Genomic DNA, 21726 nt, shown 5'->3' with positions numbered 1-21726 from the left:
GGAGCAAACTGTTTTGGCGCATGAGAGCAGTTTGAATCTGTGAGGAGCGCACACAATAAACCTGTTGTTAACCTTGCTGTGAAAATATGTTTGAAGAAAACAGCCAATTGTTGTATGAAATGTATTCAAGTATAAAATAATGCCCTTTGTTTGGGGGGAAAAACTTCAGCAATGTGAGGGTACAAAAGTCCCCTGTGGCATTTACTAGCACCCTTTGTGCAGTTTGCGCTTTGGCGTCTCCACTTGGCGCATTACCCAGGCCCCTTTAAACGCGATTGTTTCTTTCTTTCTAATGACATTTACCGGATCAAAACATGCTGTTAATTCGATCAGAAAGCTTCACCCTTCATAACAATGGCAGTATAATTTCTCCCAAAGTTTGTTAAGTTGACCGAAATTAGGCAAATGAATAGGGGTCTCCAGGCTACCCATCTTGCAGGTGACGGGGAATAATGCGCGTTCACACCAGCTGCATTCTTCTTTATTTCTCCCTTTCTTTCACAGCATTATTAAAATTTAGGCCAATGAAACTATTCATTCGACTGAATAGACATTTTCTTATAGGATAATAGGATACAAATTGAGCCTCTCCAAAGAGTCTCCAGTGGTGGGTAACCCTCGTGTGCCAGAGGCTGCTGGAGACGCTGGCCCTGACGCAGACGACGCTCGTGTGCCAGGGCTAATCACACACCTGCCGAGGAGTCCAACAAAATAAAGAATGTAAACAAAAAGCTTGCCATCTCTCATAAAAGATGGACGTGTCACCAAGTCGTGTGAGAAACGCCGAGAACAAACGGGGGGACTCCGTCTCCAAAAGATCTCCCCTGAACTTGGCGGAACAGCCTATTAAAGGCTTACTTAATTACTCTAATGACACTGGACAGGCCTTAAAACTCGGACCGGGCTTGGATGAGAGTTAAGATCGCTTGCTGGGATTTGTAAACAGGCAATCGTGTGAGAAACGCGAGTTGGAAGAAAGAGGGTTTCTTTTCTCGCCGGCTTTGTTTTCAGTGCGCACAGTGCGCCCCGTCGGATCAAGCGATCCCAACGCTCACTTCTTATTTCCCGCCTGGGTTGTTACTATGCAAATAATATTCCAAAAGTAATCACGTGTCTTTTGAACAGCCACGTGGATTAACAAAGCAAGTTTGCCCCCCTGCTAGCCCATGGCTTTAGATTTTTACTATTTCTTTAACTGATCCTAAATGCACACATTTACCCAATGCATGGCTCTAATCCCATGGAATAATTTACACCATGAATGCCAGAGTCCCTTGGATGATCCCTTTATAAGGACAAGCTCTTCTCCCAAACCTCAGTCTGCTTCATCTCCTGCCACAACAACACATCTCTCCTACTTCCAGCTGAACTGATTTTTTAAGAAGTTTGTCAGACACTCGTCGATGGCATCTAAAATGAAAGACAGGAAGGTACGCGCTCCATGTGCGTTCTGCATTCTGAGGACTGAACTATTTTGTCAACGCTGCACTTTTAACACTTTTTAGTCACTTTATGGGATTTTGTATTTAAGTATTTACATCGAATATCGTTCGACTACAACTTGGAGTAATTTTCATGCTAGTGGAGGGGAAATCTAATGTCCACCACCTCTATGGCACGCATTACAGGATAACCATGGCGCGCTACAGGTGTAAATAGCCTATCTTACACTTACGGAATATTTGGCAGTTATAATGTAATTAATTGGGTTACAAACACTTACAGTTTTCTAAATTTACTAAAAGAGATTTCAAACATTTCCAATAAGGCGTCAGAGTTATACAATGCTCGGAGCGCAGCTGTCCCCCGCGCGTTTTGGAGCAGCAGCAGCGCGCTGCGCGCAAAACTCCGGGATTTATAGATCTCGTCATCAAGTTTCCAAAATATTTCGAGGCTGCATTTGTTTTTATATATACCTTTCTGGCTGTTTTATGTTCATATTTCTGATTAACACAATAGCTGCGAATGAGGTGTTTTATATTATATTCATGTGTTCATGTTGTCTCTCTTCCTGTTTTCACAGAGAACTCCCATCTCCCACAAAGTCATTGAGAAGCGAAGACGGGACCGCATTAATCGCTGCCTTAACGAATTAGGAAAAACTGTACCAATGGCCCTGGCAAAACAGGTATTGTAAAGTGTAATGTACAATTTGTGTTGGATATATCTTATTTATTCTACAGTATTGATAATTTAGCATGAGCATGTTTATCAGACAATGTTTATCAAATAATCTGGCCATGCCATTTGGAGTCAAACAATTTCTAATATTGGATTTTTTTGGATATTTTGATAGAACTCTGGGAAACTCGAGAAAGCTGAAATCTTGGAAATGACAGTTCAGTACCTGCGAGCGCTCCACTCAGCGGATTTCCCCCGTGGGAGAGAAAAAGGTGAGTCAACTTTTTACAGAGCTCCGACTTTACGCATCTCAACCCCACATGTCTGTTAATAGACAGTGTGAGAACTCTGAGTTCTTCGTGTAGTCGTGTCATTTTTAGTTTAACCGGACTTATATGTATACATTTTGTTGCGAGTCCAGCTGTACGCAAAAAAACTACGTTGCGTCAGTCAGACTTGTTAATCATTTCGTATCTGCAGGGTTGTAATCGCTGCTTACTATGATTCATTCCAGGTGAGCTGCTGGCAGAGTTTGCAAACTACTTCCACTACGGATACCACGAGTGTATGAAGAACCTGGTTCATTACCTGACCACAGAGGACAGGGCTGAAACCAAAGATATCAAGTACGCACGGATCCTCGCCTTCTTACAGTCTAAATCCCGTGTGGTCACCGAGCCTGTGTTCGGCTCCGTCGCCTCGATGCCAGAACCGTCTGACTACCTCAGCCAGCTGCACTCCTCTCCGGAGCACCAAAGCCACAGTCCGTCTGACTCCGTGTACCAGCAGAGTCCATCGGGACACTTCTCCTGGCACAGCTCGACCCGCAGCCCGGGCATCTCATACCCAACAGTGCCGCTCTCTGCGCACACACAGCAGCACGGTGGATACTTGTCACCGGTGCAGGGACTCGATCATCACTATTTCAACTTTATCGGTCACACGCACCCAAACACGTTTAGTTTGCACAGTGCGCAACATGCCATGTAAATAGTTTTGCTATGTTTTGTTTTAATTTATATATTTGTGAATGATGGAAATAGATCTTGTACATGTTGTGAATAAATATCTCTGACTAAAACTCTTGTTTTGGAATCATTTACACTCAGTTTTAGGTGCGTATAGGTGACGCTCTGTGCGTAAATCCATTGAGCTCCAAAATTACAATCCTTACCTTCCTGTTGGAATAAAGTGCAAAGAAAAGCAAAACAAACGACTTGAAGAGAGAAGTAAAAATATGTCCAAGTGCAACTTTGTGAAATGTTATTTCAAAGTGTTTTTTTCAAAAATATTTTCAATCTTCAGTGAATTAGTAGAGATTTTGTGATTTTTCCTGACACATTATTGATGAGTAAAAATATAGGCTACAGAAAACGAACTAACATCTGAGCAAGGGCTTACATGTCTTTTTATGAAGGCAATTCTAAAGTAAATTAGATATATTTTTCATAGTAAAATAAATCATTAGGACAAGGCAGACTGGGCTCAACCTTTAACAAAAGGCTCACTATTTGTAGTAGTTTTCTTCAGTCTGGTCCACAGACCTGTTGATGGGCTGATCTGTGGGTTTAATGGGTTTCACAGCAGGTATTCAGGGTGCAGACATGAGCCAGATTCCCACTGGGCCACCCGCTCCTGACTTAAACAAACAGCAGTTAACAAAACTATTGACTCACTCAATACTCCCCCTTCCTTAACATTCAAATCTGTGATTGAATGCAAAAAACAAAATTGAACCCAATAAGGCAAAGTAATTCAATAAAGATTTCCATACAAGGCCCACAGTTTCATAATGAAGGAACCCGAAGCAACTGTGATGTGTTGACAAAAGCTGTTTTCCTTTGGAACTAGCCAAGTTTCTGTTTAAGGAAATGAGGTTGATCATTCATCAGGAGTAAAGAGGGATGTTATGCAGGGAAGTTGGAGTTTATTTTTTTGAATGTAAAATGTGTTCTTCATTCAAACATAGAACCTTGAGAGCAGCATTACATTGCCCTGAACAATTTTATTAACAGGAAAAGAAAAAGTGAGATTTGCAACAAAACTGTTTTAACAGTGACTCCTAAGTCATTTAAACTTTTCTCTCACTCTCTAAAGGAAAGCCATATTGGTAAAGTTACTGTAAGGGCCTTTTGCCTCCAACAGAATAAGGTATTACTCTGATAAAAAAAGAGAATTGTTTTTGCCTAGCTTGTGTCTGCTATATGTGACCACAGAGTCTCACTCAATGCATTAAACTGCTTCTAGGCTCCTTCTGTCGTTCTTTAAGTAAGTTGTGTTGGAGAAGTTAAAAAAGAGAGCGGGGGGAGACTGCTTGTGTTTTATTTTAACCAAGGAGCCCCATTGTGGTGCATCTGAAAGGGGAACAATCTCTGCATCTCTTGTGCTTCATCCTTGAGTGATTGCGAAGAAAAATAATCAACACCATGAAATCAAAGTTTCTCTCTGAGAGGGTTCCAGAAAACCCCTTTTCTTCCAGTTTTCCTTTAAGAAGCAGAAGTCACATGATATGTTTACACATATAACTCAGAATCATTACACATACCTTTCTGCTGTGTCAACGTAGGCCATAATACTTTACTTTCCTATAAGACAACAAGCAAGGTGTGCTGTAGGTGTGTATGTAGACACCCCTATGGACAGATATGATGGACAGAAGAATCGTTTCAGGGTGGATGGGTACAGATGCATGGATAAGCTCACATTAATCGCCTGGATGGTTGGATAAACCCACATTAACCAGGCCCTGGCCAAAAAGACAAGCAACAAGAGAGCAAATGAAAGCAACGAAAGTCCACGCAGATGGAAAAGTGACAATACCATAAAAGAGAAAAGGCTATGAGGAAATACATGGATCCCTACAGCTCCAATATTGGTTTAAATCCTGACTCTAAACAGGGAAAAAGACTCATGTTCAGCCCGATGAGAAAGATTTAACTGCAGCACATCACATGAATAATAATAAAATGAGCATGGATAAAAAAGGACCATTTATTGTCATGTAAACTGAGCCGCAGTGGTAAAGCTTCACTTTGAGTATGTTTATCTTTCGCATTAATATCACACGCTGAACATTAACAATCCACTCTTTAGAAAAATTATTCATCACTGAATGTCAAAGGAAAATGCGATTCACACTGAAAGTCTATACTTAATGTGATGAGCATCGTCAGGCCAGTTTATGAGGAAAAAACCAAGTTTCATCACTGTGTGGAAAGAGGGACGATGATGGGAATAAATCTCATAATCTGTATTTTATAAATGTATATATAGCCTTTTTTTTTAAAACAATAAATAGTTGTTTTGCTGTGTTGTGTGTTTAATCATTGAATTTAATTTCATATTTTATGCTCTAGATTTGAGAGGGTAAGTATTGTACTTTTTATTTCACTATATGTATCAGTTTATCAGACAGGTAAAGTAACTTTGTAGATTAGGATTTTACCAACAAAACATACAGTGGTGCTCATAAATTTATGAATCCATTCTAAAGTTGACTAAAAAGAGGAATAAAAAAATCATCTTTTGGAAATTGGTCTTAATGCCTTAATTAATCCAATCTTTAAGGACACAAATTTTCTTTGTGAATGAATAATGTATCGTAAATAAATAAATACAGGGGGCATAAGTAAGTACACCCCTATGTAAATTCCCATAGAGGCAGGCAGATGTTTATTTTTAAAGGCCAGTTATTTCATGGATCCAGGATACTATGCATCCTGATAAAGTTCCCTCGGCCTTTGGAATTAAAATAGCCCCACATCATCACATAGCCTTCACCATACCTAGAGATTGGCATGGTTTTATTTCAGTTAGCCTAATAGCTGGTTTGATTTGCATTGAGAGAGGATTTCATGGAAAGTACCCCATGCCAATCTCTAGGTATGGTGAAGGGTATGTGATGATGTACCACTGTTTTAATGTGATGGTTTTTTACAGATTAAGTGACCCAGCACTATATAAAATCATTGACGTTGGTGCCACCTCGACCAACTAGAACATTAAAATGCTGCTTACACCTTAGTGCATAAGTAATACTAATAATAATCACATATTACAATATTTAACAATATAACACTGAATTCTGCGTTAAAGCACATTTTGCTGCTAACACTACAATACTTTCACTTAAGAAACATTTTGAATGGAGAACTTTTACTTGTAGTGGAGTATTTTAACTTGTGCTACTTAGGTACTTTGGTAAAAGATCTACATTCTTCCACCTCTCACAAGGAAACAGATAATCTACAGCTTCATTTCTGCAATGCAACTTCATAGTAAAGGCCGTTTTATGCTTCTGCGTCGAATTGACGGTGTACCCCCGCAGACCCCTCTGTGTCTACGCCGGACCCTACGCCGTAGCCTGACGTGCACCTCTCGAAAAATGTAACTACATGTCGCCGTGGCTTGGTAGCGTTGCATTTCCTCCGACTCATTTCCTGGTTCTTCTTCTCCATAAACAACATGAAATCAAGGAGAGGGTTAACTTTTCCTGCTACAGATTTCCCACCGTGGTCAGAAAGAACAGGAGAGACACTTTGTTTCTCTCACTATGACTCTAGAGTCGGTACTCGCTCCGAAGCTAATCGCCGTCACTCTCTCACTTTCTCCCTCGCTCTAAAGCTTGTTTTACAGTTCTGCGGAGGCTCTACGCAGAGCTTTCGCCATAGCCTACGTAAGTGGCCTTGATGTTTATACTTGTGCACTGGTGTGTGCGTCAAGCCGGCATGTGTGTGTGTGGTAGAGGGAGAAGTGAGAGAGTGACGGCGATTAGCTTTGGAGCGAGTACTAACTCTAGAGTAGGGTGACCAGACGTCCCCGGTTTCCGGGGACAGTCCCCGGTTTCGGTGACCTGTCCCCGGGTGACTGACAGACCCCGAAATTGGAATGAAATAGTCGTGCACCCTACACGCACAGGCTCAACACAGCCAGAGCAAGCCTCAGAGCTCAGAGATGTTCTAGAATGCCCATTTTATGATGCTAAAATTACTGTTTATTTACATGGAGTCTGGTGGGTTTAGCGAACGCAATTTCGCGGACTTTTTATGTTTTAAAAAAGGATCTTACTCTTTAACAGAAAAGTCGACCTCCTTAGAAATACTTTCCATAATGTTGTCAGACACTTAGAATATTAATCTGAGTCTGTCAGTGGCAAAACAGGCACGTTTATGAACGTAAAAACAAGCGTCAATTGACGTTCTATTAACTTACATTGTAGCTTGTTTCGCCGTTGCCGACTGCAGTGATCTTGTTTAATACTGGACCAATGTCAAAGGAAAATATTTCCTCAATAGTTTTAATTGTATCCGATACTCAATGAGCTGTTGCAGAAACAAGCCCAGCGTGAAGCAATAAAGCAAAAGCTGTCAGATAAATGTAGTGCAGTAAACATTACAACATTTTCCTCTGAGGTGTAGTGGAGTACGAGTATGAAGTAGCAGCAGGGACGATTCTAGGATCAGACCTTTAGGGGGGCTCAGCCCCTAATGAGAATGTGACACGGATATGGCGCATGCAAAAGTGTTAACCCCATTGCTGTGACAAATTGCAAGAAAATTAACATTGAACTTACATGAAATGTTATCATATTTGCATTCTGCATAAATCTCTGCACACCCATTACTCTCTGTGAAATATCTCACAAACTCTTCACTCAACACATGCATCGGTACAACAAGCGGTCTCTGAGTAATCCGGTTTTGAAATTGCAACATAATTTCTACATGATCTACAAAATTATAATGTATTCTCATGTAAACTATTTATGTCAGCACAGATATTTTTTGTAAATTGCTTAGCCAGTGTATTCCACCATAATGGTTATTATATTGCCAGATTCCAGACAATCCCACTTACTTATATATATATCCCACTTACAAATATGAATATATATTTCTACTGGTATGCTTCCTAGTGACATTAATGCAAAAATATGAAGAAAAAAACTATTCCACCTGTGTGTGCATGGTTAAAATTCTGAAGTGCAAAATAGCTCAGGCTACAGCACAAATATTCCCATCCATAGATATATGAATAATCAAGTCTAACCTCTGAATTTATTTTCAAAGGGCACCAGACTGATGCATTTAAACGTTAAAATACACAATATTTTCTTACAGGGGAGCATGCCCATGGACCCCCAACTCCCCTAGGGGAGCTTGTGCCCCAGTGCAGCTCTAGGTCTAGTAACGCCCCTGGGGCAGTGTCCCCGTTTTAAGTTTACAAAGATAAAAAATTACCTGTTTTGGAGGTATTTATGCTTCTGAGCTGAAAATGTCCCCGGATTTTGTCTCAGAACTCTGGTCACCTTACTCTAGAGTCATATAGTGAGACAAACAAAGTGTCTCCCCTGTGCTTTCTGACCACGGTGGGAAATCTGTAGCAGGAAAGTTAACCCTCTCATTGATTTCAGGTTGTTTGGAGAAGGAGAACCAGGAAATGAGTCGGGAGAAATGCAACGCTAGCAAGCCACGGCCGAGCGACGTGCGTCGCCGCGACGTGTAGTTACATTTTTCGAGAGGTGCACGTCAGGCTACGGCTCCGCCGTCGATTTGACGCACAACTATAAAAAGGCCTTAACACACACTCCCCACACACACACACACACACACACATGCCGGCTCGACACACACACACCAACGCACAAGTATAAACTTCAGGCCACTTACGTAGGCTACAGCAAAAGTTCTGCGTGGAGCCTCCGCAGAACCATAAAACGGCCTTTACGGTTTACAATTTAAAACGGAGATACTAAAAGTATGTGCACAATTTTTTCAAAATGCTTTCATTGATAAAGGTAAACATTTTTATTGTGTTACATTTGTCCGCAGTTTTAGGAATATTATGAATAAATTCTTTCCTCCTGGTTTAGTTTTTCTCTCACCCAAAGGATCTCTACTAATAATCTAAGGGGTCACTGGAAAAATCTTCTTATGAAGTCCTTTTTGCTTGTGACTGGAGTCCCTACAATCTGTCTTTAAGTGACATTTGCAAGTGCAGTGAGAATATTTCTACTTTTCCCCCCAAAGTAAATCTTTGTTTGTTTGTATTTTCTAAAATCAGTTTTCATTGTTCTTCATCGTAGTGCAGCGACCTGCCTCTGTCTGGTTTCAAGACAAAGATGTGATGATAAATGTTTGAAACAAGCTGATACCTATGAAAAGCGATTGAAATTCTCACGGTTCCTGCAAATTTGTTTTCATGTGTTAAGAAAAAAGGTTTACAGACTCAAGTGAAGACAGAAATGATTTAACAAGGAGATTTTAAACAGTAATGATAAATGGGTCAGGATGGAAAACACAAAAAATCTGTTGACTTTTTCTGACACTCTGACACAAAATATTCCATCTTCTGTTTAAAGCCTGGATAATTTAGGCTTCTAAAATCCTTCAAATTAAAACAATCTGAGTATGAAAACTGCTACCTACTCATGTACACACCGAGGCCACGACCTGTGATAAAAGACATTGTTTCATTTAAAATGAATAGTTTTGAGATTTTGAGAAATACGCTTAATTTTAAACAGGGAGAACAGCTAGCCGGGTTCTATCCAAAGTTGACAAGATCTGCCTACCAGCACCTCTAAAGCTCACTGATCAACACAATATATCTTATTTGTCCCCTCCCCCCCTCCCGTGTTTCCCCTGCCTCCAGTCTTTGTGCTAAGCTAACCACATGCTAGCTGTTGCTTTAATGGACAGACATGATAGTGGTATCAGTCCTCTCTTTCTCTTGTGAATTAAGAGTATTTCCCAAAATGCCAAACTATTCTTTTAAGGGGTCACAAAGAGGGACCCATAAGTGCCCTATAAGTGTCTGACAGCTCCTGTTTTGATTTTTGCACCCGTATGAACACCGAAGCCAGGCTTAGACGATTAGATAAGCTTCTTGAGAGTGCAACTGCAAATCTCTTTTCCTTTACCATGGTATAGTGTGTTTGTGTTGCTTGTGTGTGTTTGTGTGTGTGTGTGTGTGTGTGTGTGTGTGTGTGTGTGTGTGTGTGTGTGTGTGTGTGTGTGTGTGTGTGTGTGTGAAGAAGGGGTACAGTTGAGCTTTGGGAGCGAAGCCAAAGAAGAAGTACACAAGCTGTGAGAAATCCAACAGTCAGTGCTGGTTGGTAATCACAGTCCTCCAGTGGCATCAGACCTCTGACGGCTCACCTCAGGATGGTCGTCTGATCCCCAGCATGAAAAGACAGAGACACAGAGCGGGGGGAGCGGGAGACAGAAGAGAGTGAGAGAAACAGAAACAGTGAGAGATAGAGGGAGTGTTAAGAAAAAGGGGGAAAAGGGATGAAGATCATTCCCACAACAAATACCACTATCTCACAGGGTTTAAAGGGCCTCCTTTCTGTACACCTCCCCCCTCCACCCCCACCCTCCTCCTTACCAATAATGCCAAAACTTGGCAGCCAACCCAGAGCACATGAGCAACAGTTTCCCATCAGAGAGAGGCAGCCATCCTACTGCCTTGGCACCAGCAATGTGTGAAGAATGACGGCCACTGTAAGAAGAGAGCAGACATGAATGGAGTCTGTTAGGAGAAAAGAACACAGCACATATCAATGCCTTTTGATTGTCTGGGAGTGATTCTGATGAGAGCACATCACTGAGCTCACACAGAGTGTAAGAAGTGACATTTGATGTGATGATTTGGTTTTCATAGAGAAAGGTACGTTTCTAGAGATAAACACAGAAAATGAATGTATAATCATAATGTTCAAGGCAAATTTTTTGTTAGGTCGAACATATCAGTAATGATAATCTGACTAAGTTGCTTTTTCACTGTCTTCTTGTTCCCCTGCCAAAGTATGAGGGCTTCACCTTCTTGCACTTGGCACAACCCTCTATGTGCTCACCAGCAATGGCATCAGATTATGCAAATCCGTGGAGATGTCCCATTCAACACTACCTCCATTTAGAACTGAGATATTTGAGCCAAAAATGAATAGAGTGATAAAAGGAGCAGTGTTTTAAAGGAGCGAGAACAGAAGAAGGGTCAAAGACATGTCTGATATAAATGAAAACATAATGAATACTGTACATAATATCCCACTGTGGACCATCATTGCAGTCATACCCACGTGTTGCTTGATCTTTGTCTTCTTCTTGTTTTGTTACTTTTTTCTCGTGTAGAGCACACAGACATCTGTGATCTGAGAAATATGGAGGCAGAGAGAGCAGCATGGGAACAGTCCAACAAGCGTGCAACAACACACTATAGAAAAGAGTTGAAAACAACAAACAAAAAGAAACAAACTGGGAGCAAACTCTTTGTTATTCATGGGAAAAAGAGCAAGCTTGTTAACTTGCACAATTAAGGCATCATTTGCCAAGAGAAAGTGCAGTTCTTTGTTTTTGGGGGGACAAAAGGTTGAGAGAGCGTGTTTTAGATGTGGTGTTGTGAGTTCCACGAGGGTGGGTTTGGTTATCTGGTGTGCCACAACAAGGGACACTTTTGTCACGAGCACAGACAGTGTGACATCGGAAAGTGCTCGAGATAAATCAGGTAATTTTGCATGGTAGTTAGACAAAGGGTGCCATACATTCCAGTTCCTGTGTGCATTTATAAAGGGAGTATGTGTAAAGAGGAGGCAAATATAACAATAACACCATGTGAGTAATTTCACAAGACGTCTCCAATAGAGTGGCATCATTTGTGATTTAAGGCCTTTTTGTTAAAGACTAATGGCATTAAGTTGGACAACATCAATAAATTATTCATATTTGTAAGAATATGTTAATAAATTACCCTTAATAAAGATATTTACCTTATTTTGCATTCCTTCAGAAAAATAAACAGCAAAGATGCCATTTCAAATTTATTTTTTTTGCAACATTTTGCTTTTGTTTGGATGTCTCTCCAGTTCACCAAGCTTCATTCACCGGCTTACTGGCCTTTATCAGGGGGATGCCTGACATTGTTTACAAGTCATGAATATATACATACCATAACTAACTTTTCAAAATATTTTTTACAATGTTTTATCTCAACCCATCGATGGATTAAGATCTACCTAATGTTTTAAAACACAGTACTACACTCTTTTCAATTTAATGGATAATCATACAAGCCAATCTGCAGTTGATCTTAACCCATACATTTCCTGTTGTTCTCAAAACAATCCTGCTGTTTGAGTTAAAAGTTCTTAATGTAACCCTCTTTGGCTTAGACTGCCCAAATAGAAACCCAAACTGTCTCCATGTTAAGGAGCAACTTCAAAATTGTTATTGGAACTACTGTCTACCAAAGAGCCGCTATGAAATGAAAATAGTTGACAGCCCAAATCTGTGGATGAACCAGAGTATAAGGGGAGACATTCTCACCGGAAAGAGATTGTTTTTAAATGTAAGAAATCCTAAATGGTGGAAAAATAACTAACTACATTTGCATTAGTACAGTTTGATTTTACATTTATTTGTCAGTTGTAGTTAGTAGTTAATTCACAGATAAAACATGATTATTATTATTATTAAATTAGCTTCATTTTGATGAGATGACCTATAACACTTAACATGCTAATACATCTGTTATAGTAATGCACTAATGAATATCTTTTACTTCAGTAAAGTAACCAGATAAAAGCAAAATTATCAGCATGGCTGGATAACACCAGAGTAAGTGAAAAAATATGCTTAATTGTAATTTGGGTAAACCTGTCCTTTAAATGATATATAACAAGGGTTTGTTCCTGGGCAAGCATAATTTGAGTGAAATCCTGAAGGACTTTACTAGAAGCAAAGCTTTTATCTTTGCCTCAAAATGGAAATAATTCAATTATCCTGTTGAGTTGTAAATCGCTCTTGTGTCTGTCATCACTTCACTTCTTATTTGCCAGCATCACACACTTAACTCGCCTCTTTCTCGTCTATTCAGCAAGAGCTCAAGATCTCCAGCAGCACTGGAATTCTTATCTTGGGATTCAATGAGAAGAGCCGCCGTCCTTTCAGCTTCAATCACTCTCGTGCTTGTGAGGCTGCATTCACGTGTGAAGGTTTCTATGAGAAAGCCTTTAGGTTGTACTGAAGCTGGTTTATTCCTGCCAGAAATCTTTCTCAAACATAACGCTTCAGTGGCGAACGGAGAATATGGAATCCGACAACGTGAATCAGGAGAATGCAACATGAAGCTCATTGGGAATGTGAAAGACCGTGTGTGTGATGTGGTCAGACGGTCACAGCTAAGGCACCTGACAAACTTGACGCCCCAGTCAACTCTTTGCAGGGCCAGAAAGAAAGGGTAAATAAAACCCAGAGGTCCTAATGTGCTCCCTGTGCGCTTGGCTGGACTTATGAGGGGCGAGCATGGTATGTTTTCCCTTTTGTCCGGACGCTCCTCCGTATTTAGCTGTGTTCGGGGCCAGCGTAGGGCCAGCGAGGGGGGACCCCGGGGCGCCATAGGTCACCCTCTCAGGTCACCCTCTGAGGTCACGATCTGAGTAACCAATCCAGAAAGAGAAATAAAGAAGAAATTAGATTGGCAGCCAGTGAGTCTTGGAGACTTCATCTCAAGTGACTGCATGCGGTCAAACTGAATGAGATCCAGCAAATACATTTTCTCATGTGAATGTTGATAGTATGACTGAATGCTTTTAATTGAGCTGAAAGAGCTTAGGGTAAATGAGGATAAAGCAGAACCAAAGAAATCCACAGACCGAGAGGAGAGACACACGGTTTTCAAAATAAGAAACAATATTGTAAATTGAGTGTTTCCTTTTGGTTTTACAGTGTTTAAACAGTCTGATTTGTGTTTTTTGTCAGTGGTCATCATGGTGGTGGGCGAAGCGGTCATACCCTCAGTGACCTCACTGTGACCTTCACAGCAGGGCACCCATGTCCGACACCAAGAACATGATGCAGCACAACACAGACTATGGAACAACAGCCACATGAGGCAGTAAATCAGTTTGAAACAATACAAGTCACTCATCAAATGACACAGACCGAGCTGTCAAAAAGACTAGGGATTTTGATTGATCATTTGAAATATATTGTCTATGTATATATACATATTTTACTATCTTTTCATAAGTTTAAGAGTGTTTTATAGTATGTACACAACTGTTAAAGGCAGAAATCAGAAAAACCAAAAGCAGGCTCTGCTTGTGAGAGTTTGAGTGTGCTGCTGAGGCAGTTCTCCATTATTATGAAATGTTTTTGTTTTTTTATTATTATTTGTTATGCCTTTGTTGACAGCAGTAGAGAGATGACAGGACATGAGAAGAGAGAGGGAGGATGACATGCAAGAAATGTCCTCACCCGGACTCAGACTGGAGACATTGTGATGACATGGCCAGTCTTAAACCATTAGGCCACCAGGGTGCACTCGTGACTCTGAATTGTGCTAATGAAAAGAGACTTAACTTATCTAACCTATACCCTATTTCTATCCCTGGGCACAGTATGTGGATGTCAGAACAGCTTTTATTTCAAGTTAAATGTCGTGGTACAGTCTACAGAGTTAAACAAGTTGCTTATAACCTTCATTAAAATGAAAGGAAACAAAGTTATTTCTATTACATATGCTGTATCTGTTTTGTTAGTGCTGTTTATCACCATGTATGTGAGAAAAAAAAAACATTTCAGTAGTTTTATTTTTTATTGTGCACAGGGATCCAATGTAATTATCAAATAATGTCTTTTGTAGTTTCTTTTTTCTACAACTAAAATTAAATTAATTAATTCATTAAATTAAAAACACCAAATTTAAAAATAGTACATTCATTTTGGTTGCACTTTTTTCCAACTGGACCAAGAGCTGATGTTAAAAGTTCATAATGATATGAACCATCATATAAACTAATACAGATTAGATTAATTTATACTCTGAGTTCAGTTGTCATAAATTTGAATTGGTAATGCTTATTGTTCCCAGTGATCATTTTTTCATAGATAGTGAATGGGGAAGATTAATCATAACCTTGGGAATAGTAGTATGACAAAATAACCTTAATTTGAAGGTTTGCTCAATAGCTTTTTACCCAATCTCATCCTCTATTAGCAAATTAAATATTTTAAACTCCATTCACTGAGACTGTGAGATGCAGTTGAAAGCTTTGGACAAAAATATCAAGAGTTAATATTATTATTATTATTATTGTGTCAATAAGTTTTTCTGACATTGCGGCAAAATGTCAGTCCTGCTGACCCCTTCCATCTCCCGCTATGAGCACAGAGCCAACATACACACAAAGGAGTGTTTTTTTTTATACCCAACATTAATACCTATTAGGAAAACAAACAAGGGCTTGAGAGTGTATTATTCAGACCTATCTGCTGCACTCAGAGTTGGCAGCTCTGCCCTACTAGCATGCCAACATCGGGGGTGACTCTCAGTCTTCCTGAGGAAGCAGGGATCCATTCAAACAACGATCAAACAAACTGCTTCTGTGAATGTCTGAACAGATTATATGTTGTTTGGTATCAGACATTAATCTAAAAAAAAAGTCTTCAATGTCACTATTCAGAACGAAAGTACATGATTTCTGTATGTTTGCCTTGTAAAGACAATACAACAAAGTTCTGAATAAATTGAAACTATGGGGTAAAAATACATTATGTAAATAGAGATATTACCATGTCACTATTTGCAGACATTCTCTCTGCTCTGTGTAATAAATAGGACATTTAAAGAGGCTCATGCCATGCCAAATGCTTGATTTCATATCTAAGTGATGCTGCTTTTTCCTAAGAAATCTGTATCATAAGGAGTGGCTTGCTAAAATAATTTGTACTTTTGAATTTCATTTTTAGCATCAAATCATCATAAAATAAAAACAAATTCAAAACGTTTAGGTTAGTCAGTGCCAAGAAGTTTCTCTTTTCATTCCATAATAGTGTTGGCAAGAAAATGCATAAAGATACATCCATTAAAAACTTTGTATCTACTGAATGCTGATCTGAAATGCCAACGGAAACCCTGGTCTGTAGGTTACGGTTGTGTATTCTCTGCTAAAATCCAGCGGTAGACTGCAAAATAGGAGGATTAAAAACTGCCACAGAACAAGCCATCGTTTGTTAGGAGAAGACACCCACAGATAACTTTCTGAATGGCCGCTTACGCTTCTCCTTTTCTCTCCCCATCATAAGATAGGAGAGGAGAGAAAAAGGACTAACAAGATGCACATTTTACATTGAAAACTGTTATTGTTCCCCTCCTAATCTGGCCCACCATCTGAGAGGAGGGCTGCGCTAAAGAGTGAGGGGCTTTAATGGGAGGACGAGAGCCAACTCAGGGACAGGGGAGGAGAAGGGGAGAGAAAGAGGGGAGGCAGGGGGTTGGTCTTTGGCTTTAAGGAGGGGATCAGTTGGGAAGTGTAGAATGGATGTTTCTTTTTCTCTATGGGGGGAACTTTGTATTTGACTGTTGTTTGTATCTGTCTTTCAGGGGCCTGATCCCCGTGGGCCTGGACAGAGAGATGCCTCTATATGTGTTAGCATGTGTGGAGTAGTGAGTATGTGTGTGTGTGAGGCAGAGAGAGACTGATGGTGGGATCTACCCCTCTTCTTTCCTACAGCTGCAGCTCAGCGGATTAGCCGTCATCCACAAGGCAACATTACACAAGTAGCCTTTGAACAAAAGTCATGGATACTATTAATGATATGGTAATCCGTAATGGAGCTACCTCCCAGTAGTGATTATACTGACATGGGAAGAATGTCCAAGAGTCCTGGACGCAACTACCCAAACAACACTGCCCTATTGTTGGCAGGCCTGGTCTGAGGCCTGCACCTATATCCACTGGCATCAGCCGTCCAACACACACACACGCACACACACACACACACACACACACACACACACACACACTGCCCCCTGCTTTCTTGACACCCTTCCCTCCACCCCGATCACCCTATGAATAAAAATGAAAACCCAAAAATGGATGGAGAGAAAGAGAGGGAGGGAAGGGGTGGGAGCGGATGGGAGAAAAACAAAGTGTCTTGGCCAGGATCAGCCAGGGATTTCTCCCTATGTGGTTCCCACACTGACTCGAGCTGGATCCCTCCTCTCTCTCTCTCTACCCGGTCCATCCTTTCTCCTCACAGCCAGGGAAGACCACACAAACACTAAATGATTTCATGATTTAATCTCGGACAGTGGTAGAGAGGATCAGAGTTGAGTCAGTGCTCCTCTTTTCATTCCTGGGGGGTGCTACAGGCCACTATAGTGGGTGTGTTGGGTGGGGGTGGAGGTGGGGGAGAGGCCACTGTTTGCCTGGGTAAATGTTCTCCGTTGGAGAGGCTGGGTCACAGCAGGGTGTTTAACCCTAAAAACTTGTCTCTTTTAAATACAATTACCAATTTCTCTGTTCACTGCAGCCATTAATCCACTCTGATGTTAGTCCAGTCACTGAGGGGAACCCACTTAGAGTGTAACAACTGTGCATAATGAAGTGTTTATGAAGTAATAACATTATGTAAAGAAATGATGTGCATCAGTTGAATAATTAAATCAATAACATGCATGTTTGTGCTAAAACCAACAGATTAGATTGTATGTTGCAACTCATGCAACTAATTGTAAATTTTAACAGCTCAAAAACATACTTAATATTGTCTTAAACTTTTGTAATTTCATGTGATTCTATTCTTGTTTCTTTACAGGTCTCCCTAAAAAATCAATTAGACCACTGATTTAGAACGGTTGGTTTGTAAAAAGAAAAACTGAATGGTTCTGGGCCAAAATACATTTCTGATCTGCTGCTACATTATGAACCATCCAGACCTCTCAGGTCGTCGGAGACAGGTCTGCTTTCTGTCCCCAGAGCCAGAACTAAACATAAAGAAGCCGCATTCGGTTTTTATGCGTGGAACAAACTCTCAGAAAATTGCAGTTCCGCTGCAACTCTCAGTGCTTTTAAATCAAGGCTGAAGACTTCTATGTGACGCTTATTATTCCTATATTTTATACCTGTCTTTTTCTATTTTAGATTAATTACATTTTTATTTTCTACTCTCTTTAATTAATGTTTTCATTGTTTTTGATTGCTCTTTAATGTTTTATGTAAAGCACTTTGAATTACCTTATTGCTGAAATGTGCTATATAAATAAAGTTGGCTTACCTATAAACATGATTTTGAAGTGATGACATGTTTCAGAAGTCTGCTACACAAAATGATGCCATCCTTCTGTTTGGGGTACCCAGATATAAAATGGATCTTTATATGCTCTATATCTGTGATTGGTGTTGATAGTGCAGCACAACATCTCCCGAATCCAAAATAAGTCTATTAGGATTCTTGTTGTAGTTTAATAATAGTTTATAAGAGGTGTAGCAGAGCGTAGAAATACAGGAACATCACTGTGTAAGATAACATACTGTACAGTTTTTTGTCTGTGACATGCTGTTTTGTCAAAAAAGTATATCTTTTTGGTCATGCATAGCCCATATTACATAGTTACAAAAGAAACCCAGTTTATGGTAAACGTTTTCAGATCAGAATTACAGTTAAGGAAATAAAAATGGTTGATTTTGCAATAACCATTATTTTTACATATACAGCAGTGGGAATCTATGAAGCCAAAGTCAACAAAACACAAAAGGTTAAAGTAAAATGTAATGATTATGTAGATTGCTATTATGCGAATAATTAGTTAGTCCTACCTACAGTGTATGTACTGCATGTGCTTTATGTAAACATTTACATTACATTTCTTTAAGTGATTAGTTTATTGAGCTGTACATTTATAATTGATTCGCTGTCTTTACCTAATTGTTCCTTAAAAAAGGCTCCGAGAATATCCCAGCATGCATTAGGTGAACTAATTTCAACACTGAGCTCAGGTGACGTGTCTATAACAGAGCTAACTTATTATTAGTAGGTATTGTTAGTATGGTGAAGCTTGCTTAGTATTAAAAAACAAGTATAAAGAATAAGCTACGGTAGATTAAAAGGTAAATGTATGCCTACATGTAGATATGGTGGTTAGTGTTGAGTAACTCCTGTATGGACCTCACAGGGAGTTGAATGCAAGCAATTTAACATTAGACTTTACAAGTACAGTGCTCGTTCAAAATGTGCCTGTTTGGAATGGGCCAATTGCTTGGCCTGTGGTATTGCTGCTTGCAGCTTTCTCCAGAACCACTGTACCCCAAAATTACTTACAAAAGGAACCCAAATCACTTCATATGCAACCCCACTGTATAGCTGACTTACTGTGTACTACTTCAGAGGAAAACATTGTACTACTACATTTACCTGACAGAGAACGTTGCAGATTTACTCACAAAATATTACAATTAAAATGTGGACTAATCACAGACATTTGCCTTCATGGCTGCCTTCATTTGGATTCATGGCTGTGTGCTTAGAAGTGGGGAATTTACAGCTCACAGTAACAATACGATATAGTGTCTGGCTTTTGTTCGATTTCTAGTGTTGGCAAAAATGCCTTTTTATTGAGCTTCCTCTTCGCGAAATGCTCTGAGTGAATTTAAGCTGGACTTTTATTGTGAAGGGTAGACATGAAAGAGCCAACGTTATGGCAGCGTTTCTTTTTATCCAATATCTAATTCTGTCCAAACCGCTCCAAATTCCAAACCCCGGGTTCATTGGGTTCCCAGGAAACCAAGTGTGAAGTATTTTGAATAAACGGTTCATGAGATATTTCAAAGACAGACACACACACACACACACACACACACACACACACACACACACACACACACACACACACACACACACACACACACACACACATATCCCGATTTATTAGAGAGATAAAGTGTTAGTCACCCATCACAAGAGACAGAATAAATAGCTAAGATATCCTGATTTTTAATCCTAGTATGGGTCAAGATACGGGAATTTCCCAAAATGCAAACAATATTTTTATTAGACCCTCCCTGGTAACCTTTCAAATTTTAAAAGTCAGTTTGTAATGCCCAAGCCTATAACTCTGACCCAGATTTCTCAGACATTTGACAAAGTTCCTTCAGAGCCACTGAAGACATACTCATACTATGTGGGGGAACAAGAGACTGAGCTGAAGAAAGAGGAGTTTCACATCAGAAACTTCAGGTCAAAGGTGTCAACTGTAACATGGAGCAACATTAATTTTGGAGCAGCTGTTAATAGCACAGAGACAGACAGGTCCAGTGTGAAGATATATAGTAGCAAAAGGTTGCAGGACTCACCCCAACATGTGAGCGCCGCCCACTGAGATTAATCATGCAGATATTATGCCTCCCAAATGCCACACATTCACACAAACAACCCCCCCGCCCCATCTCCCCTACAGCCATCATCACACAGACACAGACACACACACACACACACACACACACACACACACACACACACACACACACACACACACACACACACACACACACACACACACACACCAAGACAAGAGAAGACAGACACATTCTAAAAATTTGAACCACAAGTGAAATTTGCAATTTCCACAACTGCAAGTTAAACTAAACTGATTGATGTTTGAGTTAATTAAGAAATGAGAAATTCTGCTATAAATTCTGGCATGATTTTTGTAATTGTTATGACTGAAGTTTGTTGTGTGTTTGTTTATGTGTGTAGGCAGTTATTATGTGTTGAACATTTTATAAGAAAATGTTTCACTAGAAAAGGCTACATTTTGAGCACCGTCTCAAAATGCACCGTAGTGCACCTGAATCTCACTGTATGTATAATGCAATGGCAATAAAAGAATCTTACCTAATCTTATTTTCTGGGTAAAATTTAAGTGTGGCCACTTATGTTCAAAACTGTACATGCAAACACTGCAAACAAGTTAACATGTCTTAAAATGTTAATTGTTTGCATGTGAGATGTGTAAGAGTTGTAGTTTGAGTTGAAGCACTGAAAGGGTCTCTGTTGAAGTGGGGAAGATGAAAGCAGTTTAATTATCAGTTAACATTTAGCAATGCTGAAATGAAATGTACACTGAAGTTGAAATATCAGAGATAGTTGAAGTGTGTGCACCGTAAATAGTTGAAGTGTTGGTTGTATGTAAGCAGAGACAATGGTTGAAATGTCAACTGAAGTGTTTAAACTGACAGTTGAAGAGTAAAACCTAATTGAAGTCTCAGTTGGTGTAGAGGCTGAAAGCAGTTGAACCGTCAAAAGAGAGTGTGAGATTAAAGTACTTAAATCATCAGTTGAGGTGCAGCAATGAAAGCTATTGCATTTTCATCCTAAAGATGTGTGAAGTGGGTCCACTGTTATATAGTTGTATAGTAATACTGTCATAGTTGAAGTGTGAAGTGTTGGTGTGTAAACGGTGACAGCGGTTGAAACGTCAAGTGAACTGTTTAAACTGCCAGTTTAAGAGTAATAAAATAAAGTGCTAATATTATCAGTGGATGGGTCAGTTGGTGCGTAAACAGTGGTGGCAGTTGATGGTCAACATTATATGAGTGTAATAAGTGTTATTAAGTATTAAGCAGTTAGAATACAATATTACCTTTTTGTATTACTTTACATACAATGGTTTGTATGTGTTGTTACACACCCTCATCCACACACAGTACTCTTTTGTCTCTCTTCATTCTTTCATGACACACGATGTTACAGTACTTTTTGACAAACAACACACAAAATACCATATTAAGCCTCAAAAACGTTCGCGGAAAAGGTTCTGTAG

At 39.8% G+C, this 21726-nt stretch overlaps 1 protein-coding gene across 1 annotated transcript; it reads left to right on the top strand.

Annotated features, from left to right (window-relative positions):
* The first annotated feature begins 1403 nt into the window (after positions 1-1403).
* helt (helt bHLH transcription factor) lies at positions 1404-3146 on the top strand. Its single transcript, XM_078269681.1, has 4 exons — positions 1404-1430; positions 2024-2128; positions 2297-2393; positions 2636-3146. Exons 1-4 carry the CDS (start codon positions 1404-1406, stop codon positions 3109-3111), a joined length of 705 nt encoding a protein of 234 aa, XP_078125807.1. The 3' UTR covers positions 3112-3146.
* The last annotated feature ends 18580 nt before the right edge of the window (positions 3147-21726 follow it).

Source organism: Sander vitreus, chromosome 2, assembly GCF_031162955.1.
Source record: "Sander vitreus isolate 19-12246 chromosome 2, sanVit1, whole genome shotgun sequence".
NCBI classification, from domain to species: Eukaryota; Metazoa; Chordata; class Actinopteri; order Perciformes; family Percidae; genus Sander; species Sander vitreus.
Note: the sequence above shows the minus strand (reverse complement) of the source record. Positions and strands in the feature narration are given on the sequence as shown.

Coding starts and splice junctions, on each gene's coding strand:
- helt (XM_078269681.1), top strand. CDS start 1,404: ATGGCATCTAAAATGAAAGACAGGAAG. Junction 1,431..2,023: donor CTAAAATGAAAGACAGGAAG/GTACGCGCTCCA, acceptor CTGTTTTCACAG/AGAACTCCCATCTCCCACAA. Junction 2,394..2,635: donor CCCCCGTGGGAGAGAAAAAG/GTGAGTCAACTT, acceptor GATTCATTCCAG/GTGAGCTGCTGGCAGAGTTT.